Genomic DNA, 27891 nt, shown 5'->3' with positions numbered 1-27891 from the left:
GCCGACCTACACAATTCCATCGGGACGATATCGCTCAGGGAGCGTTTGCTAATAGGCAAGATGTCTCGGCGACGTCGGCCTCTGATCGGAAATGATCTCCGGCCGATGCTGAGACGATACATCCCGGCCGCTCTGCGTGGACGCGGTTCACCGGCGTTTTGCTCATCGTTACGGACCACCCGCGGCTACCGCCGCTGGTTTATAATAAAACAATACACACCACTCTCAAGAACAGACGCAACTTTATTAATATTTTCATTTATTTCATATTACATGTACAAATACAATAACATTTACCAGATGCTTTGATCAAAAGTGGATAATTCGGGATTATTTGTAGTCTTTTGAACATCAACCATGATTTTACTACAGCTATTGCAGTAAAACCATAGAAAAACAAAATCAGCCATAGTTTTACTACAATCACCATGATTTTACTACAGCTTTTGCAGTAAACCCATAGTAAAAACAAAAATAACCATTACTACAGTCCTTGCATGGTTAAATGTATGAGTATAGCACCTTTTGACAATACTTATTTCAAAGTAGGTTTACAGGAAATGCATGTTTCAAGGTTCCAGTTTAAAAAGCCAGAGATGACTGAGACTCACTGGGAAGACCATCTAGTTCATAATAAAAAGTGTGTGTTCAGTGCTGTCAGCATCGCATGCGAACTTTATGCCAAGAACTTTTTAAAAAGAGTTACATAAACACAAAATAAAACCAGGCAAACAATACTAATTAAGCAATTAAAATGTTGCATGATAAAAGTTCAAAAATATTTTCTGATAAAATCTTACTAAACAAGTCTCTAGTTTTGTATTCAGTTAACATTAACATTATCTTTCAACATTTTTAAAGTGATGCTTACAAATAAAAGGGGACATGTAGGTCCACATAACTCGGAGAGTAAATATTGTTCATTTACAGATATAAGAGACGTTACAATAAAGCAGTTTGAAAATCATCTAATTTACCCTTATAGGCAAAATAAGGATAATATTTGTTTTGTGTGTCCAATGTTTTGTGTGTTCATGTACAGTTGTCGTCTGTAGTCTTTGTGAGCGTTGTTGTCATCTGAAGTCTTCAAAAGTGAGTTTGGATTCAGTCTGGAGCTGCTGTAATCTCTAGAAACCTTGGGATGGCGATCCTGAGATAGAGACAGGAAATAAAAAGGAGAAAGTTTAGAATAGCTGCTGCTGTTCATATTATTTCAGACAAAATATTATTTATTTAATCACATATAACTGGAGTGCATGGTTATTAGATGTGTTGTGTGAATACTAAACTATGTATTTTAATTTAATTTAAACAACAACAAAAAAGTGTGTCCGAGCCCCAAATATTATTTGGAAGGCTATTTTCAAAGTAAAATACCAATAGGTTTTACTTCCTTTAGTGGACTTTGATAAATTCTTGGTATTTGACTTTGCTGCAGCCTGGAATTGAACTACTGGTTTTCGTCTGGTCAGAGGAGAACTGGCCCCCCAACTGAGCCTGGTTTCTCCCAAGGTTTTTTTCTCCATTCTGTCACCGATGGAGTTTCGGTTCCTTGCCGCTGTCGCCTCTGACTTGCTTAGTTGGGGTCACTTCATCTACAGCGATATCATTGACTTGATTGCAAATAAAAACAGACACTATTTAAACTGAACAGAGATGACATAACTGAATTCAATGATGAACTGCCTTTAACTATCATTTTGCATTATTGAGACACTGTTTTCCAAATGAATGTTGTTCAGTGCTTTGACGCAATGTATTTTGTTTAAAGCACTATATAAATAAAGGTGATTGATTGATTGATTAGAATTTAGTGACCTCACTACAGGCCATGCACCATAGATGCTGCTGCCTCAATTTGAGCTTCAATTTTTTTGCTATATATATATATATATATATATATCTGATTTAATCACAAGTAGGTTTAATAAACGCACATCCACTTCCAATTCACCAATCAATAAACAAAAATCGACACACTGCCACTAATGCTCTCAAAAATCAGTTTATTGATGAAGTGTTTCACGTGATCCCTGTAAATGTAATATTTGTGGAACAGGCATCTCTTTAGAATGGAATATACATTTCAGTCGGTGGAACATTATATTTGTAATTTATACTACCGTTAAAAGTTTGGGGTCAGTACGATTTTCTTTTTACGTCTTTGAGAAAAGTCTCTTCTGCTCAACAAGGCTGCCTTTATTTGATCAAAAGCAAGTAAAAAAACTGTAATATTGTGAAATATTACAATTTAACAACAGTTTTCTACGTGAATATATTGTGAAATGTAATTTATTTCTGTGATCTAAGCTAATTTTTATTACTCGTCTTCAGTCTCACATGATCCTGCAGAAATCATTCTGATTTGCTGCTCAATAAACATTTTCAATTATTATCACTGTCTTCTCAATTATCAAAAGTTAAAACAGACATTTCTGTTTCAAACACTGTACTGTTTTAAAACTTTATTCATCAAAGAATCCTGAAAAAATGAAGGAACACAGCGGTTTTCAACACTGATAATAGTCAGAAATGTTTCTTCAGAAGCAAATCAGAATATAAGAATGATTTCTGAAGATCACGTGACACTGAAGACTGGAGTAATGATGCTCAAAATACAGCTTTACCATCACAGGAATAAATGACTTCTCTAAATATATTCAAATAGAAAACTATTATTTTAAATTGTAGGGAATTGTATTAATTTCATAAATTAAACTGTGGTTGCCATAAAATACTTTCAAAAACACAAAAAAACCATACCTTCCCAAACTTATGAAACAGTTGTGTATGTTCAAGATTGTACTTACTGGTCCTGCAGTTTATAGCATCTTGGAGATGTTGTCTGACAGCAGCGGTGGGCCGTCAGGGTGAGCAGGGCTCTGCTGGCCCTATAAAAAACAAAATTGTGTGAAAAAAGCTTTTAAAGACTATTTAGTATTTAACATTTAACTGTTTAACATTTACATTTGTGTAATGTTCACAAATTGCTTGTGATTAGTTTAGTTGAGGTTGACCTAGAATATCCTACATTACAAAAAGTCTATGGCCAGCACTACAGATTGTGCTACCCTTTTGATGAAAGAAGTCACATCTGATTTGTTACGAGCATTAGTGACAGAATCATCAGCCAATCAAATTTTGACATTCAATGACAGCACGCCCTCTGGGTCTAGAGACGTGCCCAGTGCTACCCCCAGCGTTAGACTGCCCTTTTAGTCAGGGATTTCCATAGTACGAAAGTGAAATTCAATGAAAAGAAAATACAGCCTACAGACCTGGTTGCCAATCTACTAAAATGCTTTTTTAAGGTGCTCTTTTGCAGACAAAATAGAATAACTGAGAAATGAAGATCTACAACTGAGAAAGGAAGACCTACACCTAAACTGAAGGCCAGCAACATTTTTATGCACCATTTCAAAGATTGCAACTACGAGTGCTATGAATGGCTAACAGTTAACACCAAGCACAAGTTATTTTGTTGGCCGTGATTACTTTTTAATCTGAGTCAAGGGACAGGAAATGAGTTCTTTATTATTTGATGAGTATTGTATCATGCACATTGTTATAACAGAGGTCGACCGATTCATTGGTTTTGCTGGTTAATCGGCACCGATAGTTGATTTGTAGAACTATCGTTTATCTGCAAAATCCATGGAGATATTTTTCCGTGTTGCGTTTGTTTTGCCATGTGACACTGTGCGCTGCACAGAGTGGGAAACTTCAAACGCGAGTTTAAATGCAGCCGTTCACATAGTTTTCTACTAAATAACATTATATTAATCTCAAATCATTGTAATTTTACATAATGACTTCACCCTAGGCTATAAATTATGTATTGTGCATTTTACAGCAAAACGTTGGTCTTTCTGTGGCTCTAATACAGTCTGTATGCTTCATATAGAAAGCTGTAATACAGATTGCGCGTTTTCTTTCCGTTTGCTCTTTTTTTTTTTTAACACTGAACTTTAAACACATATGCCACATAGTTCATTCCTGAAGCAAACTTATGTCTGTTTGGTGATTAAATAAACAGTTTTAGACCGCTGCTTGAATTGAATGTGACGCATCCGGTGTGTGTGATAACTGTGACTTCTCAAAGACGCTGCGCATGATTAGATAACCATGCACTGTTCTAAAATAGCAGCAAATAAAATGTGACGTGTCCGGTGTGTAGGGTTGGGTATCGTTTGAATTTTATCGATTCCAATTCCGATTCTGCTTATCGATTCCTAGTTTCGATTCCAATAAGATAAAAAATCCAATATAAAAAAATTAAGTCAAACATTTAGATGTCAAACATGTTTCTGTCTTTTTACAAAGCATTCTGTTACAGCTGAATAACCACGAGCAAAAATCAGCAGCTTACAAAACACTGCAAGAGGAATTTTGCCTGTGCTTAAAAAAAAAAAAATACCATAGCAAAAACAATTAATTAATAAAAATATTAAAGTGTTAAAGACAAGTAACCAGTCAGTAGTAAGATATGAACAAACAAATCAATTAGCAATATCCTAAATACAACTAAACAAAATTTCAGGTACAGAAACTGTAATTAAAAGTTTAAAAACACTGCATAGTTTTCTTTTTATAAATAAAATAAAGATTAATCAATTAAAGTTATTAAATATATTCAGTCGTGATCAGTGAATGATTTTCTTTTGTTCTTTGATTAACATTAATGACAGACAGCGCGTTTATTAGGCTGTTGTCTCTTTAAACAAAAATACTGTACACGTGTTTTCTTTCTCATCTGTTTACATTCATGTAAGACAAAAACGTTTGTGTTTATGATGATATACTGATGTAGTTTTCTGTATATTGGTCGACAAATATGAAAGAAGTCAGTTTCGGCTCGGAACAAACTTTTCTACAGTTGAAATACGGTCCGAGAATGGACACAAACCCGGGAACCCACAGCGCGACCGCAGAGCGCTGCTCTCGTTCAGTATCCATTTTGTTCAGTATTAATTTTAAAAACTATTGGTTTATAAATCGGTATCGGCCAGTGTGGTCCAAACTAGCTATCAGTATTGGAAAAATCCACTATCGGTTGATCTCTAGTTTATAATACTGTGGTGCTGTGTGGATGTCCAGAAAAAAAAAAGACCAAATCAATACCGGTGGCTACTGGTGATACATTGAGGTCTAATGAAGCGAAATGATCGATATTTAGGAGAAAATTAGGGCTGCACGTTTTCAAGTTTTTCATTAACCGTTAACCGAGGCCCTTAGCGGTTAATAATCGGTTAACCATAGTGTGCGCCAGGGTTTCCGTTGTCCGGTAATTTCCAGACATTGGCCAAAAAAAGAAAAAAAAGAAATGTCCGACAAATTTAATCTCTCCGGTCAAATTGTCCTATTAAAACTACCTAATAATCCCGCCCACTAACACAATCTGTATTTGAGAATAAGCCTAAAATGTATAAAGCAAATATACACCGACCTTTGGCTATGTTATAAAGGAACAGGCTCTAGTAATGGTTATGTAACTTTCCGTGTTTAGGCGAAGGTAACAAGCAGGCTCCGCGGCCGCCTCGCTAAGGCTATGACTATGATATGTTTGACAGGTACAATATTTGAAAATCGATGATTATTTTTGTTAATTACATTTATATCTGAATTCATGTCAACCTATAGACTTTCAAATATCAAAATGTCATGAATTAATATGTATTTGTGTACAAAATGACATATAAACATATTTTCCCATTATATTTTGCCTGGAAACGCTTCCAACAAGGCGTCGGTTCTATTTCTAGCATGCATGCGTCAAGCCGCGCATGAGCCACGCGACTCACGCAGGCAGTCGGCAAGTTCTAACCTGTTAACATGGGAGCCGAATTAAAAACAGACACGCCACGCAGCTGAGATGCTTTCGCTCATCGCCACGCATCCAGTGAGTCCTGACCGGCCTAATGATGCCCGGGTGTTGGCTGTTGAGATTACAACAACGAGGTTGTACTTGAAGTATATCTAAGCACTGTATTGCAATACTTGCATTTTGCCCCGTCGCTCTCAATTTTAAAGTGCTCCAACGCTGTAATTTTTTTTTGCCCGCTTCATATTAGAAACATGACTACTTCTTGTGGAAATTACAAATGTCTGGGAGCGCTCTGGCGGTCTCTGGTGGTGCAAAAATGTATTACAACTAAATTCAATGCACGCCATTGACGTCACTTAACCGAGCAAAATGTTTCACTCGGTTACGCAATTTTTAACAGTTAATCGGTTAACCGGTTAACCATGGACACCCCTAGAGAAAATGAACACTACTTACAACAGTATTACCTTTAATCCATAGCCTGGGCAACCAGCTGTCAGCACGTTCACAACTGTCAGAAACTGTCTATAGAACGTGACTTCTCTGTTGCATGACAACGGATGCACGGCCGAGATACTGGAGCTGATGACGCTGTTTCCGGCGCAGCATCGTGATGTCTATCAGCCATCGGCGATGGACGATGGCATCGTCAATCAGGCCAACCCTAACCAGGATGACATAATTAAACAATTGTACACAATTTTGAATAAAGCTTTTATATTTTATTAGCTAAACAAATGCACAGCTTCCACCAAGAAAAAAATAGTTCAAGCAAGAGTACAGCACCAACTGCTGTTACCCGGATGAGCCTGTGTTATTACATTTTACAGGTTGTTATCCAGGGATAACATGCATCGGAATGTCGCAACTGACCAATCAGAATCAAGTACCCACAGAGCCATGTAATAAAAGTAATTAGCTAATGGTAAACTAATCATTTACAAATCATGACTATGTGTTCATAGATGATTAATAAGTGATGTTAATATTTTTATCTATGTTCTGTAGATTAAGTTATAAATAACTTACAAAGCTTTCTGCACCCACAATCTAAAGTGTAAACTACTCATCAGTTGTAAATGTAAACTTTCCGGTTACAGGTTGGTTGATTTTGTGTGTGTGTGTGTGTTGGTGTGTGTGTATATATATATATATATATATATATATATATATATATATATATATATATATATATATATGTGTGTGTGTATGTGTATGTGTATGTGTATATATATATATATATATATATATATATATATATATATATATATGCACATATACATACGCACACACAACTGAAAACCACAAAGTTTGTAAAACATTTACAACTGATGAGTAGTTTACACCTTAGATTGGGGGGTACAGAAAGCTTTGTAAATGATTTATACTGTTTATTGAGATAATAGTACAATGTTGACATTTCAATGATTTATAAGTGATTCATAATATATTAACTAGTAACTATTAAAAATTAAGGATCTGTTTGATTTTTTTCGTGATTTTATTTTTTTTAAGATTGCTTATGAAAGATGTGTAAATCATATCATATTACTTAATCATTAGTGAATGTATATTCATGTCACTTGTAAATTATTTATAACTTAATCTACAGAACATAGATAAAAATATTAACATCATTTATTTCTATGAACACAGTCATGTTTTGTAAATGATTAGTTAATCATAATCTAATTACTTGTAAATTACTTTTAAAATGAATTTACAAAAAGTACACAAATTATTAGTATATCACTTATTAGGCGCTTTAGATTAGTTCATCATTAACTACTCACTTAAAAGTGACTTACATATTAACTTTATTATAAATTGTTACCAAAAAGTCACCCACACCTTGGAAGACCTGAGGGAAAGTAAATTAACAGCAAATTTTCATTTTGGGGTGAACTATCCCTTTAACCCACACTAATCTAGCCTACTGCTGAAGTTGTTGATCAGCCCCGTCATTGTTGTTGAGAGCCTGTGTGGGGCATAATATGTGCATTAAGGGGCGGTCACACTGCACTTTTCATTCCACTGACTTCCATTCATACGCATGCGAATGCGTCAGACCGGAAACCCAGGCTCATGCGAAAATTTTCGCATTTCGCTGCATTCGAAAGTTCAAGTTTGGTGAACTTTGACCTGCGAATTCGCATCACGTGAAGTCGTGGGACCAGTAGATGAATGATACGTCACTGCGTGACCTCTCTGTACAGAAATTACAAAAATGAAGTGCTAATTTTAGCCGTAGGCAGCATCCTATTTTATATAATACATATTTAAAAGATAATTAAAAAAGAAGCTGCATGGTTCGCAGTGTCAATGGAAACAGGAACAGATGGCACATTTGAATGAGGACACGTTCTATATTTTTTTTTTATTGTTTAGTGTGTATATTTATAGAGAGAGAGAGAGAGAGACAGAGTGCAATATAATAAGACGCTTTCGACGCCATCGCCAAAGACACAGTAAAAGCACAGATTAACCCATGTTGTGATAAGAGGAAACCGTTATATCTTGCTCCCGCCCATATTCGCAGCGGCGTCCGAAATAATTTTGCACGTTCAAAGGCTAGTGTGACCGCACCTTTACACATACGGCTGCGTTAGCTGTAACAGAGATGTGTAAGATGTGTACAGGTATCTTACAGTTGTTTACTGAAAGCCCTGACTGAAACCCCACGGTACTTACTGTCTGACAGCAGGTTCACTCAGACTCTGCTCATCATCACTGAAGAATCCAGGAACAAAACAAGCAATCTGACACAGAGTCAACAATATTTACTCTGCAGTTCCAGGTTCATTAGAAGGAAACAAGCTAGAGTAGAGGTGAAATGGAGATAAAAGACAGAATAATATATAACAATTATAATAACATGTAATATACATATTCTACTACTAAAAATATAATCTTAAAATAACACAATCTATATTTTTAGTTTTAGGTTGAGTGTGACTTACGTTATGATGTCAGGGACTTCTTAAAATTGGTGAAATGTATTCTGAAAAAGGCATATTCATGTTTTTCATGAGCTTCTTCAGGTCACCTGTATTTCTAAGTCAGAATCTCCCTTCAGAAATGTTGAAATCTTGGAGCTTCACTTCTGTTCTGTAGAGTTTCTTTCTGTCCTCCTGAAATCACAGAACAATTTGTATTAATATCTGTTTATCATGAAATATCAAAACTAATGTGAACTTGATTTCAGCCGATTACACTCTCACTGTAAGTGACGTCATCGATTCAGTAAATCAGCCTTTTCCAATAACATACGGACAAATCACCAGCAAAACATTCAAAGTGCCATCAAAATATCTCATACACACACGAAGATTTTATTAAAAGCCCAGAGTGTCATCAACAAGAGCTCAATCTATATAGTTAGCCTACCTGAAAACTGCTAAGATGCTAACGGACTTTTTCGAAGACACTAAACCATTTCTATAAAATAAATTTAATTGAAACAAGTCAATAACAAGTAAGAAACGTGTCAGGAACATTTGTATGTAATATTTGTGTGATTTTAGCGACTAAACTTACCTAAAACAGTGTAAAACGCAGTGAGAGACGGAGATTATTGCTTGCCAGTAACGGTTTTTGTGTTGATGCCCCGTTTCCATGGCAACTCTGCTCCCCGCTCGCACAGGACTCAACGCACACACAGCATTTACACAAACATCTAGAGTTAAAGCATTACATTTATAATGTACAGTCTCATTCAATAATAAATTTAAAAATCATTTTGTAGTTCAGAAGCAACAGCAACAATAGCTCACCATATTATTTCACCGGATTATTTCTGTAAGCCTGTAAAAGAGTGAAAAACACGGTGAAAAAGCAGTCAGGACTTATAGTCTTTAATAACCCGCTTTTACATTTTCCCTCCGAGAAACTTCTGAAAACGCATTAAGGCGTTAACATTAATGTTAAAAAAAATCGCTACCGTGACCGTTGGCTCAAAAAGTTAACGGTAACATTATTTGAAAATGAGCCAGACTCTTCAGCTGCCCACAGACTGTATTACTAGTACTTTTTCAGTGTCACAGAATTAACAAAGTAGTATTTTTTGTCTAATTGAGCTGAAGTGAAATCGTAACGTTACCTCAGAGCCACAGATGTCCCTGGGATTATCCTCTTCTCTCTCTCTGGGTGGCTAAAAGAGACGAATACTGGGCACGCGCACACAGAGAAGCGCGGCATCGGCCCGCGGTCGTGAACCAACTCAGGGCCGACGACTGATGAGCTGGAGAACAGAGCACTGACCAAATTATATCGGCCTCCACCAGGCCGATGTTTTATAGATGTTTTAGGTATAGAGGCCGACGTTTCGATATTGGGCCGACGTCGGCCAGACGTACATGTGCTGTCTGGGTACCTCCTACTGTCCTATGAATACTTCGACCTTGTCTAACATACCCAGAGCATACCTGTCAAGTTTTGAATTTGAAAATAAGGGAAATTTTCCGGCGCCCACCGCAAGCAGTCCCACCACCCCAACAAAGCTCCAGTATCCCTTACAAGGCTTATTTTCATATTTTCTGTTAATTTAACATTGCTTGTCGTTACATTTACATTTTATTTTCATTCCACACATTCTTTTCATTTCATATTGTTTTTCTTTTACAGTTTTTCTTTTTATTTCACATAAATTTTCTTTTACTCTTTTAGTGAGTTGTTGTACAAATTTGTTGCAGACTTTGCATTCTTTAAAAAAGTAAATTCGCTGTCCCATTTATCCTGGTATTTACACATGGGTTTTGGTACTTTGGCAGGTGTGCCTTCACTCTCTATCGTAGCATCAATCATCCGTCTCGGTTTTTTCTTTTGTTGTTTTTCCCGCGTTATAACTCATGTCACCTGACCTCACACACCCCTCGCGACCTTTCTTTTACTGTCTATGCTCGCGACAGGCTACTACAGGTGGCAGTTATCGCGAGACTAGTGACAGAGCTCAGATTGGGAATGTTTTTATTATCATTATTTTATTAATAACGCAGGTTAAAATAAAAAAAAATAAATACGGGAGATTTACGGGAAAATACTAATACGGGAGGACGGCGGGAAAGAAGGGTAAAATACGTGACTTTCCCGGCCAAAACGGGATACTTGACAGGTATGACCCAGAGGCATTAGACAAAGTCTCCACTACAATACTGTCACCGCGATTGCGGAGAGGTGCGGTCAGAAGACAAATATACAGGTCTAGCGCGGAAAAAATCTCCCGCCTCGTCCCCGCAACAATAAAACGCCTGCTAATTTCGCGATGAACACTCCGACCCCTGCAAACATTGTTCACACCTTGACATTTGGCAAAGGACCATTTACATTGGGCAAAGGATTCGCCGTTTGTGCTTGGTGTACTTTCACTTTCAATATCTCGTCATCTTCTGAATACAGATATTACCCTTCAGAATCAGTGTCCACGAATAGAAGTCCCAACACTTCATTGCGGGTTTATTGAAGCTTTATTGATGCCATTAGATAATAATAAAAATAATAATGATAATAATAATAATCTAATGCCAATACTCGCTAACGTTGACAATATTGGTCAGATAAAATGGCTCACTCTCACACAAGCTCCGCTTTTTTTCGCACTGATTCAATGCGCTCTCGAAGATTTTGTTAAGGAGCATTACGTTTTTTTGAGTCAGAGATGAAGTATTACATGTCTGCTATCTGGTGCAGGGGAGATCGCTCCTGTTTTTTCCATTTTACACACCTGTTCTGGCTGCTTGATAACTGGAACTGGGCGCGTTCGTGACGTTCAACTCTCGGTATAATTTTTTTTTACAAAATAAAATAATGGAAAAAAAAAATCGATTTTTGAAAATTTAATAATCGATTCATACTCGTCCATAACATACTCGCGATTAATCGATAGTCGATTTTTTTCACCACCCCTAATTATTATACAGTTAATTAATACAAATAAATGTATTTGGCACTAAATGAGATAATAAAGATAAACTCTCTCATTCACCATTTAGTTAGACATATGAAAAAGTCACTGAATGACATTAGTCTGCATGACATCTCCTTTTTGTAAGTCATATAGATATGAATCAAAATAAAGGTAAGGGATGATATGCTTTATTTTGGGATAAACTATTTTATTCAAGCACAACCTTCACAACAAAATTACTCTTAAAATACCTTAAAGGGACAAGATAATCAAAACAATCCTGAGCTAGATCAAGTTTTGATCTCTGCAAACCAAACTAAAGTAAAAAGTGACATTCAGCCAAGTATGGTGACCCATACTCAGAATTCGTGCTCTGCATTTAACCCATCCAAAGTGCACACACACAGCAGTGAACACACACCCAGAGCAGTGGCCATTTATGCTGCGGCACCCGGGGCACAGTTGGGGGTTCAATGCCTTGCTCAAAGGCACCTAAGTCGATGTATTGCCAGCCCAAGACTCGAGCCCACAACCCTATAGGGCTAACCACTAACCACTAGGCCACGACTTACCTGACTTTCACTTAAATTAAATAATATTTTTTTCCCACTAATAAAAATATTTTATCATTAGCAGGGTTGGTTCAGAATATTCAATTATTCGAATATGCGTTCAGTGGGTTGGCATTTGATTTTCAATTTTGAGATTCATTTTTAAGGACATTTCAGCAATGGATTTCCACCACCGAAAGACACTTGCTGTAACTCTGCTACAAGATTTATTTAAAAAGAAAATGTTGCACCCCATTCTTCAAAAAACTTTCTGCTGAGGTTTCAAATGAATGGAAATGGTGAGGAAGCTGGTTGGTTGGTTCTTGTCACATGACTTGTGGTGCACTTGTGACGTTATGAAAAGTTGAGATGTTTTTAACTCAATGCAGTGCAGACACGCCTGGAAAAAACCAGCATGTCGCACCACATGCACATGGCTTCTATTATGAGCGCGCCGGACATTTGAAATAACGAAACTGAGCAAGCAAAAGTCGCGATATGTGAATGTCCCCTTACCCCTAATTTCCAATGCATTTGTCAGCTGCGCACTATGGCTCCGATGAGATTTTGTTATGTCCTCCATGCGGTGCCAACTCACACCAGAAACAGATCAGAAGCGCAGTGGTAGGATTCGCGAGAATTCACATGATTTGCCTCTCTCCAGTGTTGTTTTTCTTGATTTGAGTGTGTGTTCTAACATGGTTGGCTTAATGTTAATGTTGTGTTCATTCAAACCTTCAGTTTACCTGCGCTCATAGCATTAGCAAAGAATCAGTTCAGAATCAATCACCAAAAGAACCAGTTAGGTTCAGACGCTCTGTGTGTCTGTCTGCTTCACGCAGTATCATCAGCTCCTCGTTTCTCAAATCGGATGCGTCCAAAAGAAACGGTTCTCGGTTCAGTGTACTGGTTATCCGAAAACCGATACAACTGGTTCTTGACTCGAGAACGAGAACCACTCTAACCAGCACACTGCAGATGAATATCATGACCTGCTCTACTCATGTTCATGCTCTATTCACAACAAACTCAAATTGTGAACTCTTCATCTTTAAAGGTCCCGTTTTTTGTGCTTTTTGATGCTTTGATTGTGTTTACATTGTGCAATTTAACGTGTTCATGTTTCGCATGTAAAAAAACAGTATTTTTCACACAATTCTCCTATCTGTATACCGCTGTTTTCACTGTCATAAAAACGGGCTGATGACTTCCTCTTTCTATAAAGTCCCTCCTTCAGAAATACGTAATGAGTTCTGATTGGGCCAACGGTTCCTGTGTTGTGATTCGACACCAGCTTAGCGCACGCTGCCCAACTGGAAACGCGATTGGGCTAGTTTTGAGAAGCAAGTGGGCAGGATTTGTTTTGAAAACCTGGCAATCCTGATCTGAACGCACGTGCTGGAGATGTACTCATAATCACTGGAGCGTTTTTACTGATGAGATGTGTATGAAAATTGCGTTAGATTTTTTTTGCACAGCCTTACGATCTAGTTAACAAAGCTAAACAGCGTTGCCCTTTGTGTAATAAGTTACAGAAACTGTTAAACGCACAAACTTAAATAATAAAATACACTTACCGGTTGTGGTCCATAAACAACGATTTCTCCAGACAAAGAGGGAACTGCTCCATCTTTCAAAATGTGCTGCACATAGTTTTACATGTGGATTATAATTTTCGGGAAATGAGTTTGAAACCATTGATCTCTAAGTACAGCATCCCTGGGAAGTCCAAACAAAGGTGATTGGACTCTGAGATGAAAATAACAGCGTTTCGATGACATGGCGACAAACACAAACGCAACTCTTCCTCTTCTTCATCGGAGGGCAACAAGACCCAGCTCCTTTTTTGTGTATTCATGTGGGTGGAAGTCCAAAAACTTTTTTAGTAACGTCTTTACTGCATGAACTAGAGGAATATGGTCCAAACGGGTCTACATGGGTCGCTTGGCACTGAACTTTGAACTTTAGAATTTTACAAATATTATTTATACTCTAACAACAACAAAAACAACATCACAAACTAACTAAAGTTTAAAACATGGGATCACGAAGAACGGGACCTTTAACTATGAATACAGTACAGGTATTTCCTAAATCATCCCTTATTCCTATTGAACTGAAGCCCCTTTCAAACTGCACATCGGACCCGGAAAAATGCCGGAAAACTGCCGGGTCGCCTTCTGTGTGAACTCAAACATGTCCCGGGATTGATCCTAGGTGCCTAGCGTTTTTTGTTCATATATTACACATCACACCCTGATGTCAAGTGTCTTTGTGGGTTGTGTGTGTATGCACTCACATATTCCAGGTAATCACGGGCAGCGTGAAAATGCTACATCTAGTGACCTGGGAACAACTGCCGGGACACATTACCCGTGTATCTTCTGGAATTGCAGTGCAAAAGGGGCTATAGAGTCTTTAGAGTCTCGCTTTTTGGCACTGTTTTGACGTGGGGGTGGAGACAAAAGACATGGACGTGTACAACATGCCTACTTGGAAGTGACGTTTTTGATGCAGTTCACTGATCCAGGTACTGTCATGATGAGCAGAGGCTTGCGGGTGGATTGCTTCTTTTTATTCAATAGCATTTGACCCCATCCCCATGTCAAAACAGTGTCACAAAGCGAGACGAGCAGGAAAATGAAGCGCAAAGGGAGAACAGTATCGCAAGCTCAAACTAAATTGACACGCAAAATAAAAGCAGCATTGCAAATAAATTAGTAGATATGGCTTTGGACAATATGTATTGCAAAATAATTGCTTTCCCGTTATTTCATTTAAGTTTTGCAATTCTTTATTTTTGTTTGCATTGCAACACTTAATTTTTTTCTCCCAATTATTTATTTTCTTTTGCAATTCTTTAATTTTGTTTGCAATTTTTTTTTTCATATCTATAGCCTACGGCATTATTTTGACTCCTTACTTTTTGCTCTTTTGCCAACAAATACATAAAAAATAGTTAAAATTACCCGTTTGGGAAAGTATGTTTGAAAAACACTGTCGGTTATGTCTTAAGTGAAAGTAGAAAAAAATTTGATGTGTATTATATTGTATGCATTGGTTGTCTCTTATAAGCCCCTTTCACACTGCCATTCCGGCAAATACATGGGTAAAGTGTGCCGGCAATTGTTCCCTGGTCGCTAGGTTTTGCACTTTCACACTACCAGTGATTACCCGGGATATGTGCGTGCTTTCACACACAACCGGTAAAGATCCCGAAAGGACGCGTGACGTGTAATGTACGAGTCGAAAACGTTAGGCATGTTATACTTTCACTGAAGCAAGCGAACAATCTCTGCGTCAGCGCGGAAAGTGAGGAACTAACTGATCTCTGCTTCATTACAGTTTGCACATATTTGTTTTCATCGCGAACGTTGATCTTCCTTCAAAAAGCCAGTAAAAGAGTTGCGAATAATGCACATCTTCACTTCGACACGTCATTAGATTTGCCATACTATAGCAAATAAACTGTGGTAATGTGAGAAATGTTGACAGCATCTGAATACATTTTGGTATGATTGTATATTTAATTTTTACATTAAATACTATGCAGTACTATTTTCCTTTTAATTATTCAGTTTCTGATCCTGGATACATACAGACTTGAAAAAAACTTAAACATTGTGTAAACGGCACAAATAAATAGAACGAACATAAAAAGTAAACAATTTCAAACAGGACCTTCTGGTACAACCTTCACCGGGGCCCTGTAAACCCCAGCTATGGCCCTGTTCACAGCAGTTCTGTCAATGTACTGTTTGAGTAAATGAATTACTACGGGATATTAGTTTATTTTGACTCCGAGGGAGTGTCAGCCAAGTTAAAAAAGTTAACAGATTAAGTTATTTGTGGATTAATAGGGCTTGGGCGCCGCGTTGCATTCTGGGACATGGCGGTCCTGCTGGCAGCCTCGCGAACGTAAACATACATCAAGTCAAACGAGAAGAAGCAGAGTTAGGAGAAAGAGAAAAGATGGTAAAATCGTGGAAAGGTTGTGGGATTTATAGGGATACGCTAAATATGGATGCCAGGGTATGTGGACAAAATCAGCACTGTTAATGGTTTGGATCCATATGAAATTCCCAAAAAATAGTGGAGTACCGACAGAGACTTGCTGCTGCACTTTTGCATAATAGATATCTTCGGCTACCTTGTTTGTTTTGTGAGCACCTACACTTCAGAATAGTTCCGAAGCTACAAGTCATTGAAGTCTCATGTACAGTTCACAAATGGATGGGTATTTTCCTGTAAAATATCCTGTTAGCTTTTGAACCGGACCTGTCAAGTCTCTGTGTTGTTGTCCTGTTGCTACTCCTTGCCCTTCCAGCGAAACAGCTGTTTTCAAAGCATCATTTTGCTTACTTGAAAGCAACCTAAGCGTGATGTTGGGTTTTTTAAGATAGCGTGGTTGTTGTGAGAGCAAGATTTCACACCAATCTGAAACTTAAGTCACGGTAGACCTAGCTTCACAAATCACTTAACGTTAGTTAATGCAGCATTTTTGTAGTTCAAATTTTTTATGTCAGCAGAGGGATAGCAACAAAAAGATGAATGTTGAAATTTCCCTTATTTTCAATGTTGACTTAAGCTATATAAATGAATATTCAGATGTTATGGTCTCCATCGCACCTCCAAGCAGGAAAGCGGTTTAAAGTTAATCTATTCTCATTTTATTTTCGCCATGGCGATTATATGTTGCGCTATTTACACCCCACAATACAGCAACGGTTTACAATGGTTGAAATAGATTTTTAATTAATCAAATTAAGACACACGGATGAGAGGGAGTATGTCTAAACACTACGCAATAGCCCGAGTAGCAGTAAAGGAGGCTGTCAACGTGGTGGCCACACCAAGTAATGACGTCACGACGCCCAAGAAAGCGAACCGTTTCAAACGATTAAATTCGATTGAGTGAAATGGATCAACCTGTTCACTAAATTCGAACGATTCTTTTGCGAAACGGAAAGCTCATCACGTGGTATGCGGACCAGCCCTAAAGCTAACTTCACTTCACACTGCTTTATAACAGAAAATCAGGTTGTAATTCGAAATGAAAGCAACACTGACTCTGATTTTTCATGTTTAATATTGTAAAGCTGTTCGATTAAACAATATATATTGCATAAAGTACTAAAGTAATACAGTATAATAAACATGACATGATTTAACTGGAGTAACTTTACTTTACCGAACTGCAAGAGCTCGTGCAAACATCCAGATCGCTGTAATCAGATGCGTTTTAAACTGCTACTTTCACACTGCAATCAGTTTTGGTTGTATTTATTATGTTACTGAGATGAAAGCGCGCAGCATATGTTAACATAATCATCCAAACGCCCCTCAGCAGTCTCAAGTTCAGCTCTGCTGCGTTTTCCGCTCTGAAGCGCTGTCTTCTTCTCTTGAATTGCATCTGGGATGACTGAATTACAGTCTTGCGCCACACTGGTCAAACCGCGTTATTGCAGGCTCTTGCATTGAATCATATGAAATAAAACGCGAAGGTTACACAGGTCGAGTCTTGTTGCTGGCAAGAGTTGGGAAAGGATCCCTGGGTCAAAGATATCTTATGAAGTTATTTTTGATTCAAAACAACTGAACACCTGTGGCAGTGCGATTTGTAGTTGTAGAGAAAAGCCACACATGTGTATCAGTAAATATGAAGGCACAGAGGGAAATGTTTTAAGAGTTGCAAACCTGTAGCCTTTTTTCTCTCTCCTACAAACACAACACAACAGTAACACCTTCTCAAATTCTTCATTGCAGGTGCACAAATCCTATTCTACAAATCACACATTTAGAAACTCGTACGCTCGCATTTTTGAAACAATTGCTGCAGTGAATGTGGTGCAAAACGCATTTACACACCCGTATCAAGAAATGTGAAGCCGTGGAGAAATGTTGAACATCCGCAAATCAGTATGTGAATTCATCAAATGAGAGTTGCACACTTGTAGAATATTTTCTCAGAATGTCTTGTATATTTTTCTAACACCAACACAAAGTACATAATTACAGCTGCTTGAATCCGCTGCGATGAATTTCAAACACTGTTTTTCGCTTTCAAGTGACAAGTTTCGCGCTCTCCCTTTTGCACCGAGATATTTGGTTCAAAAGTGATTTGTGCATCTGTAGAGGTAGTGGGCGGGACAATTTAGAGATTACAGAATTTCAGCCAATCAGAAGAGCTACTGAGGCGGTAGATATACGCCCCAAGCAGTTTTACGCCCCTGTTGTTCCTCATTCAGATTCAAGCAGCTGTAGTTATGTACTTTGTGTTTGTGTTAGATAAATATACAAGACATTTCTGAGAAAATATTCTACAAGTGTGCAACTCTCATTTGATGAATTCACGTATTGATTTGCGGATGTTCAACATTTCTCCACGGCTTCACATCTCTTGATGCGGGTGTGTAAATGCGTTTTGCACCACATTCACTGCAGCAATTGTTTCAAAAAATTCAAGCGTACGAGTTTCTAAATGTGTGATTTGTAGAATAGGATTTGTGCACCTGCAATGAAGAATTTGAGAAGGTGTAACTGTTGTGTTGTGTTGTGTTTGTAGGAGAGAAAAAAAGTCTACAGGTTTGCATCTCTTAAAACATTTCCCTCTGTGGCTTCAAATTTACTGATACACATGTGTGGCTTTTCTCTACAACTACAAATCACACTGCCACAGGTGTTCAGTTGTTTTGAATCAAAAATAACTTCATAATATCTGCCCATTGCTTCAGGTGTGTGTTCACTGCTGTGTGTGTGCACTTTGAAGGTTGGGTTAAATGCAGAGCACCAGTTCCGAGTATGTGTTAACATACTTGGCAAATTTCATGACTTTCACTTCACTTTCACAATAGTAAAAAAAAAAAAAAAATGGCCATCATAAATTTAAGATGGTTAAAAAGCAGAGCTCAAATATAACAACATTTCACAAGGTATTGTAAGAAACAACAGGCTGCCCCAACCCATATCTCCTGTAACAATAGAGGTTCAATCATGATTATTTCCCAACATGGCTTAATTGTTATAGAAAAGAAGAAAGTCAGTTCAGTTGTTTCTAGATCATTTGGGATGATCACATCCTGAGCAAATGGTGACCAATGGTAGAATGGGAATAGGTGTGAAACACTGAGAACCATCTTAGACAATGGGGTGTCAGAACTCATTAACATATACACCACAGCTGTTACAAGATTAGCAACTTAATTTACATTAAGGGAGGTAAACTGTAACTGTTTAAAACAATGTTTTGAGTTTAGGATGTTAGGTGTTCATTCTGACTCCATTGAATCCAAGGTACTAAATGTACATTGACACTGCTATGTTGCAATAAACATCTTCATCAAGCTCATCTTTATTTTCTTACAGCATCACCATAAAACATCTGATTCTGAAATGTAATGTTGTTGCCATAGCAGCTTCTACACGTAAAATTTCACCATTGTTTTCAATGCTTATTTTAATCTACATTACATTTACATTTAGTCATTTAGCAGATGCTTTTAATAAACTTTATTTCCAGACCCAGAGGGATCCATAGTACAATACAAAAACACATACATAGAAGAAAAAACAAAACAAACAACAAATAATAAATATACAAGAAGTAAAAATAGACCCTCCACAGTGTTCAGTGTCTAACATACAGACATGTACACCAATGGTTCCACAGTCTGGACAAAAATCTTACAGAACTTCGTCTAGGGTTAGCCAACACAGCAATTAGATCATTTTTTGACTCAGACACCCTACCCATAAATCTAAACATTAAGTTACGCAAGACTGCAGCACAGGTAGGTACCCCAGCACTAACAAACATATGGCTTGCACTGGAGTCTCTTGGGACTCTTAGCAGCAGCCTCATGCTGTCATTATAAGCCACTGTAAGCTTTCTAATGCTATCTTGCTTATTACGGCACCAAAGATAGGCAATATACAACGGTGTACAGTATGTTCTAAAGAGTGAAATCTTCACAGGGACAGAGCACATACTAAACTTACGACACAACATGTTCGCTTGCACATACAGCTTACGAAACTGCCTATAAATATCCTTGTCATCAGACAGGTCATTTGCAATAATATGGCCAAGATATGGTATATCTGTGCATACATCAAGTACAGTACCAGATAGATAAAAATCAAATTATACTTTATATCAAAATCTACATCATACTGTGTGCATAGTCTCAAAAGCTGTTGTATACCAGCACTATATGGGGTAAAAATGACCAAGTCATCAGCGTACATAAGGTGATTAATTAGTGAGTCACCAAACCTACAACCTGTACCACAAGCATTTAAAATCATAGACAAATAATTCATATACACATTAAAAAGAAAAGGAGACAGAATTCCACCCTGTCGAACCCCATTGGTCACTTTAAAGGGAGCCGTTGTTACACTCCCCCATTTAACTCTCATTGTCTGATGAGAATACCAATAGACCAAGATTCTAATCAAAAAACCAGGGACCCCACTTTTAATCAATTCAAAAAAAAAAAAATTGATGATTAACACGGAATTGTGGAATTTTGTTAATTATATCTATCTAAAATTTCCTTTAGTGCAAAAATACATAAATCAGTACCATGCTTTCGTTTAAAACCAAACTGATTATCCGTAGACAGGACATACCTCTCAAGTCTACACAGCGCTTTTAATCAGCGGACCCAGAACAGATCACATACGGATCCGCACTTCGGACGCGCCTAATAGATAACCGCCGTGTGGGAATTAGTCGGGATCTCCTTCGCGTGAAGTTCGGCTGCCAAGTAAGTGTAACGTTAAGATATATTTTATTAATGTTATATCTGTCATTGAAATATAATCTATCGGTGTTACCTGCTTTGTCGAAGGTTTTGGTAAAATTTTCGTGGATTTTGGTTGCCATTTTATTAGCCGTTGCAGTAGGCTTGTGTAGCATAAAGTAGCCCATGCCTGATTTTAATTCCCATTACCCATATTCGAGCTCTATCGCGGACGTCCTATGTTAAGTTGTTTTAATTTGGGAAAGTATGTAGTCTAATTTATTGCAGTAACTTGGTGCTAGCTTGGTGCTAATGTTAGTTCTTTTGGACTGACAATCTGAACGTAGCCTATATCGGGATAATAAATAGAAGGAAGAATTGCAGTAAGAGCTAGAGCTCATTCGGATCTTTACCACATAACCTTAGGTTATTAATGTTAGTTTGTCAAAATTTTGCACTCTTTCCTGCTTACCAACTACTTCTCTATATGATTTTGCAGCTTCCATGTGTTTTTTCGTGGTTTATTAGTGTACAAACACATATCGTCACCTTCCTAAAATAATTGCCTACGTCATTTTTTGACAAAAATGATTTCTTTTGCATAAGATATCTTCTCATGATGTAAAATTGCCCACATCCTCAGTTGAACAGATCGTGCAATTCTACCCCTGTAGTATAATCGCCTATGTCAAAAGTGTGACTTTTGTGTGCCTTATTTTGCCTAAGTCAAAAGAAGCAATTTTACAAGCTTTTCAAGATGGGTCCGTGTATCTTTTGGTCATTCGATTTTCTATTTAAAAATAAATAAAGATAAATGAGAAACGGTTTGATTTTCGTTTTTTTCGTTTTGTTTAAGAAACGGAAAACGAAAATTTAGCTGGATTTTTCGTATTTTTGTTTGTGGGTAAAAAATTAGATTATGCTTTAATATTTGTTTGAATGTGTGGGCGGCGCTGAAACGCCCCTTTCATCCCTTCTGTACTGCACCGACAAGCAGCAACCGCTGCTCAGGTTATCTTCACCAGGAGAGAAGCGGCAGACAGCAGAGTTTATTAATAATCCTGCGAATTCTTTGCTAGTGGTGCTTGTAAGATAAAATAATAATAATAATAATAATTAATTACATTAATAATAAAATAATATTATATTTTTCCGGCTGCTGCATGTTATTGACAAAGCAGACTTGACAACTTTATTCATAAAACACCATTTGAATTTTACTTTAGCCTGTGATCTACAACGACATGGAATAAAATATATTAAAATGTATATTAAAATAAGTTAAGTTTTCCCCGTAATTAGTCTACTTTAAATGTTTTAATTATAGGCTATAGGCTACTTAGAATTATGAACAGAATTCACGCATTGTGTAGATGACCGAATATGGTGTGACATCATTACAGATAATGAGTTCAGACTGGAAACACTGCACCTCTGGTTGGTTTCATTTGAATTACATAGGCCTAAATATAAAATTATTGTTATTATTATACTATTTAAATGGCTTATTTTAAAAGTAGACATGTCCAGCTAGACATGGTTTGTCTGATGCATGAGCCTGGTTCATTTCTGACGTTTCAGAAAGAAGTTAATGTAGACCGAGATGGCAGAAAGCAAATCCTGTTGAGTTTTCATGTTATTCAGGGTGCCTTACGACCCAAACTGACGGAGCATAAGCTCTTTCCTCTTGTTATCGGGATGGAAGCTGTGGATCGGGATCTGCCGATCGGAGAAGTGCAGCAGACTACACTCTACAAGATAAAGCTTCAGTTGCTGTTGTTTGTATAGCAAATGAAAACATGTTAGGCTGTGAGGTTTTTCTTAAACAGGCATAGAATAAAATTAGAAGGCTAAATAAAATCTGCAAATTCAAACGTCATTGAATAAATTAATTTCTGTTCGTCAAAAAAAAAAAAAAAAAAAAAAAAATTGTGTATAAGCTTGCAAGCACCACTAGCAAAGAATTCGCAGGATTAATAAACTCTGCTGTCTGCTGCTTCTCTCAGTTTGCGGTTGCCGCTTGTCGGTGCAGTACAAAAGGGATGAAACATTTTCAAACAAATATTAAAGCATAATCTCATTTTTTACCCACAAAAATAGGCTTTATACCTTGTCTGTATTTTAAGGTGTTTTGTGACTTACTTTTAGATTTCTTCTTTGGCCACGATTGGTGGAGAGAGTGGAACATCCTCTCTCGGATGTTCACAGAAGAAGTGGCCAAGACCATAAGCTCGAAGGGGGCAAATGGCAAGAGGGCATTCAGTCACATGTCGTCGAAGACACTAATGTACCGTAAGTCACTTTAAGTATTCAGCTGCAGGGAAGGGAAGGGAAGTGTAACGGCTCCCACACACAGCTGCGTGCGGTGCAATGCTGGGGTCGGCTGAAACTGTAAACGGTGTTGCCAGATTGGGTTGAGTGATTTACGCCCAATCATGATCGAAAACCCGTCCCCTTCATCAAAAAATCTGCCCCAACAACGATTCTGTCACAGATAAACAATTTAACTCCAATCTGCCCTGCAATTTAACTTTATCTGCCCGCCTAAGCCGGTGTTACAATATATTCGGTTCCTGGAATATCTGATTCCAATGGGTGGAGCTACCATGAATATTCACGACACCATAGCGTGGCGGGGCGACAAATACAAGCGAGTGGAACATATTATTAGCGCTTCAGATGGTGTTTTGTTCTAAACTACTTCTAACTGTTCGTTTCTCACGAATGACTGAGATTAAGCTTTTTAAATGTCTATTATTGCATGTTTAAATAAATATTTACAAATATATTCTTGTGTTTTGATTCTGTCTCCCAAAGTTGTCTGTAGGCTATTATTGAAATAGCTTTTATATAATAACATGATAGCTCAAGACAAATTAAAAAGTATTCTCATTTAAAGAATATAATATATATAATTTTTATAATGTAAAACAATATGCATGAAGTTATACCTGTCCTAAATATGATCTAGACTGTTTAAAATTGATAAACAAAAACATCTGCCTCAACATATTTCTGTGTAAAAATGTAGTTTTTTTTAAAGCATTCATTCATTAACTCGAAATTACTTTTAAAGTAAGATACAGTGTCTTAAAATTACATATTTTATTTATATTCATCTGTAAAAACGAGAATGTTAGACAAGAGAAAAACATGGGATCAAGGACAAAATTAATACAGCAGGACCAATAAAATATTTACTATATTATTCAAATATGTATTTAGAAATGTACCTTTCCTTAATTTTTGTATACCCATGCCTTCTACACCAGTGTTTTTGTGTTCACTTGTTTACAAAAAGATTACATAAGAATGATAAAATTACTAAACTGATAATATGTAGGCCTAATTTTTATGATTAATGGTTAGTAATTATTATAAATTAATTTGACCAACGTTCTAAAGCATTGCTAGAGAAAACAATTGTTAATGCATCTGAAAGCTTAGCATTTATGACAACCTTTGATAAAGTAAAGGTTGTGTATCAAAAAGATTTTCAGTTGAGTCAGTATAAAGCAACATCCAAAGCATGCAACATGCAACTCCAAGGTCTTATGTTGACTTAAACAATCAGCCTATAATTTAAAGGTTATTTTAATAATATGCAGACAACTTTGGGAGACTGAATAAAGACACAAGAATATAATATTTATTTAAACAGCAATCACACACCTTTTAAAAATACTAATCTGTCATTCATGAGAAATGAACAGTTCTATATCATAGAATGTCAGCAACAACCCCCCCCCACCCCCACCCCCACCCCCCCAAGGAAGGAACTACATCACCTTCTCAGTGAGACTTGAATGGGAGAACTGAGATATATTGGAGCAGCCTTCCCTGCGCTTGGCCTTCCTAACATGTTGTGGTCCCTAAAAGATATAGCATATAAAATTGTATTACTATAAGCTATAGGCCTATGTAATTATTCGTTAATTATGTTTAAATATGTAGATTACTTTTACTATTTACATAATCTGTTTATACAATTTATGTAAACTGCTTTTATTTATTTTCCATTGCAACTTTAAAAAGTTTTTTTTTTTTTTTCATGTAGCCTTGGCAACTAGCCTGAATAATATGCAGATGAAATGAAACTTGTCAACTCACCTCAACATGCCTTTTGCAATCACACACTGACAATTGATTGGTTGATTTGCAGAAACAGGCCAATCAGGATGCTCTCTGTCTGACATGCGCTTCGCACACACGCACATTGGCACACATACGCAAGGTCTCTCGCTCCCTCTACCTCCATGCCATGCGTGCGCTACACGGTTTGAAACACAGTATCTGTTTCGCATGCGTGCTTTTGCTCGCTCGGTCTAGATTCTGGGAGATTTTAACTAATTTGCGGGTCTCAGGGAGCCGCTTTCAATATGCGGGAGACTCCCGGAACTTCCGGGAGATTTGGGATGTCTGAGTAGTTAAGCTTAACTTCGTTCAACTTTATTACCTGTTTGAAATAAATAATCCATAAAACAAAACGAGGCGCTCACGCTAATAATTTCTGTTCCACTCACTTGTATTTGTCGCCCCGCCCATGCTATGGTCTCGTGAGTATTCATGATAGCTCCACCCATTGGAACCAAATATTTCGGGAACCGAATATATTGTAACACCGGCTTATTTTCCCCAGCCAACGAAGTCAAAAGATGCCCAATCTGGCAACACTGATTAATTCCAGCCAATAACTGGGCAGCCCGGGCTTAAGTCATAAGTAGCCTACCAAATGCATGCTGAATTTAAAACCTCATTTTGTGTCTACAGGTGCTGTACGTGCAAATAGTTTGTGTCGCACAGCCACAGACATTCAACGTTATGCCATAGGATGGTTTAACTTGGCTGCAGACTGTGGTGCGGCAAGGAGGCGCCTGACCAACCGGTCTAACCAGGCTGAGGCAGATGATTAGGCTACTTATGGTCATGTTTTCTTTTGTTAAATAAAATTTTTATTCGTTTCAAATTGTTTCAGTTTTAATTTAAATAGTCTGTCGCAGGCTACATGTTGTTTTCCAATTCAGAGACCATGCCCTTTACAAATTCCAGTGGCCTGGAGCCCAGTGTGTTTAAACCCCACCCACGATCAACTGCAAGATAGAATACAACCAATTTACTGCTCCTTTTCAATAATCCGACTTGCATTCCAATACTAAAAAAACGTATGTTTGCTACTTATGTCTCATGTCAACTGTAAATGGTTACATACAACTTAACAGATATAAAACACATTCCCATTTCCCAGAATTTCATTATAATCAGAAAACATCTCCTCTTGTAGTACTTACAACTAGTCTTGCTGATCCTATCACTTAGAACTGACACTGTTTAAAAACAGCACTCACTGATGGTCTTTTTGTACTCTACATTATATATATATATATATATATATATATATATATATATATATATATATATATATATATATATATATATATATATATATATATATATATCATTGTTGATAGAATTGCCTTAAAAAGAAAACTGTGTAGGCTAGCATGTTAGTCGCTTTGGTTAAAAATGCGTCAGCAAAATGTAATGCAGCCTAATGTATCACATACCAAAACCCAGAGACACTTCAAGACTCGGATTTCACAGCTATTTCTTCTCCTGGCATCTTTAACAAGGCACAGTTCAATCACGTTCACACACTGGATTCGCAGCATGAATTTTGGATGAAGAGGATGTTATCAGGCAGTGTGGTGGAAAAAAGTGGCATTGCAGACGGAATTTTATGAACGGGTCCGGGCCGGATACGATGCTCATATGACCGGGTCCAAAACGGACCCGGAGCGGATATGCGGCTCATTCGCGGATCCAAAGCGAAGCCGGGGCGGATGTACCCATTTATGTACGGATACGCAAAGGGACCGCGGCGGTGTCGGACCGGATCCGCGAGCCGCCACCGCGGCGAAGTGCAAGTGGACGCAGTTTCGGATCCGCTTTCTGGATCCGTTCCGGAGTTCACTGTACCTCCGCGGCGGATGCGTTTCGTAGTCAGTTTGCTGTCTGGGTAAGACGCAACACTAATGTTCATATAGAGCGGTATATATAGCTGTTGAGCGGAACCCTCCAGTCCCTTCACCCCCCCACATGAGCTACTGGCGATCTCAGTATCCAGACCCAGGTGACAAGACTTCCCAGCAGGAGACGTTGTTAACTCCTCCTGCCGATCAGGGCCTGCACGCCCCGACATCCCTTCGCATGTCACATTGCCATCAGCCCCTATATCAAAACCCGATGTGCAGTGCGTTTGCACCGCTGTCACTCGGCGATCCATGGTCGCAACAATTGTCCACAAGTTTTCACCCACTTCTGCCTGTATTTGCAATGCCCTCCTCAGGCCAGAAACTTCTTGGTTCAGCTGCTCCATTCTGCTAAGCAACGCCGAGGCATCCATATGTCCAATACAGCGTAGCGTGGTATCCGGGCATACATCAAACAAAAGCCGCTTAGACTCCTCTATCCACTCAGTTGAAAAGTTATTAGTTGCTAGCAAAACAATCTCATCATGGCTTAACGTCTTCATTTTAACCACGATGAAATTTAACAGTTCATCTTCCACTATCACCTTCCCATTGTCCGTTTTATAAATTGCAGGTTTTGTACGGGGGCAAGCCGAGCCTCCACCAGCGGCTCTCATCAACACTGCCGCCATCATGAATCAGTCAATCAGTTCAATCAGTTCTGCGCGTAGAATATTCATCCCTCTAATCCATATTCAATTCTTCAGTCTCTCCCCTTTCCGCCTCTCATTTCCCTCCCTCTCTCCTCACCACCCCCAAAGCTACTTACAAATGAGGACAATGGAAGCAATCAATATCAACAAAAGATCAATGATATACAAGTGCTATAAGTCTTATT

The 27891-nt window shown here is 37.8% G+C and overlaps 1 protein-coding gene and 3 long non-coding RNA genes across 6 annotated transcripts in view; 1 reads left to right on the top strand and 3 right to left on the bottom strand.

The window, feature by feature from the left end:
- The window catches only part of LOC113115109 (alpha-2-macroglobulin-like), a 41897-nt gene extending 24215 nt beyond the window's left edge, over window positions 1-17682 (bottom strand). Inside the window, exon 1 of one of the 2 annotated variants that reach the window (XM_026282400.1) lies at window positions 17469-17682. Coding sequence is in view for 1 of the 2 variants with exons in the window: in XM_026282399.1 (XP_026138184.1) it covers window positions 12794-12811 (18 nt within the window). In the remaining variant the exon portion in view is untranslated. Of the gene's footprint in view, window positions 1-12793; window positions 13395-17468 lie in introns of those variants that run through there. The other variant, XM_026282399.1, reaches the window with a different exon arrangement.
- On the bottom strand, window positions 906-8575 carry LOC113115120 (uncharacterized). Of its 2 annotated transcripts, none has more exons than XR_003293829.1 (4): window positions 8516-8575; window positions 6281-6488; window positions 2811-2891; window positions 906-1150 (listed from the first exon to the last, which is right to left on the bottom strand). It is a non-coding gene; the product is annotated as an uncharacterized LOC113115120 (long non-coding RNA). The 2 variants fall into 2 exon arrangements; XR_003293830.1 differs by having other exon boundaries at window positions 6292-6488.
- On the bottom strand, window positions 9040-10230 carry LOC113115124 (uncharacterized). The gene is made up of 3 exons (XR_003293834.1): window positions 9924-10230; window positions 9362-9628; window positions 9040-9262 (listed from the first exon to the last, which is right to left on the bottom strand). It is a non-coding gene; the product is annotated as an uncharacterized LOC113115124 (long non-coding RNA).
- A 3296-nt stretch (window positions 17683-20978) lies between the features above and the next one.
- On the top strand, window positions 20979-26064 carry LOC113115121 (uncharacterized). The gene is made up of 3 exons (XR_003293831.1): window positions 20979-21048; window positions 23173-23316; window positions 25795-26064. It is a non-coding gene; the product is annotated as an uncharacterized LOC113115121 (long non-coding RNA).
- The last annotated feature ends 1827 nt before the right edge of the window (window positions 26065-27891 follow it).

This window comes from Carassius auratus, chromosome 15 (genome assembly GCF_003368295.1).
Source record: "Carassius auratus strain Wakin chromosome 15, ASM336829v1, whole genome shotgun sequence".
NCBI classification, from domain to species: domain Eukaryota; kingdom Metazoa; phylum Chordata; class Actinopteri; order Cypriniformes; family Cyprinidae; genus Carassius; species Carassius auratus.
This window is presented reverse-complemented; position numbering and strand designations above follow the sequence as displayed.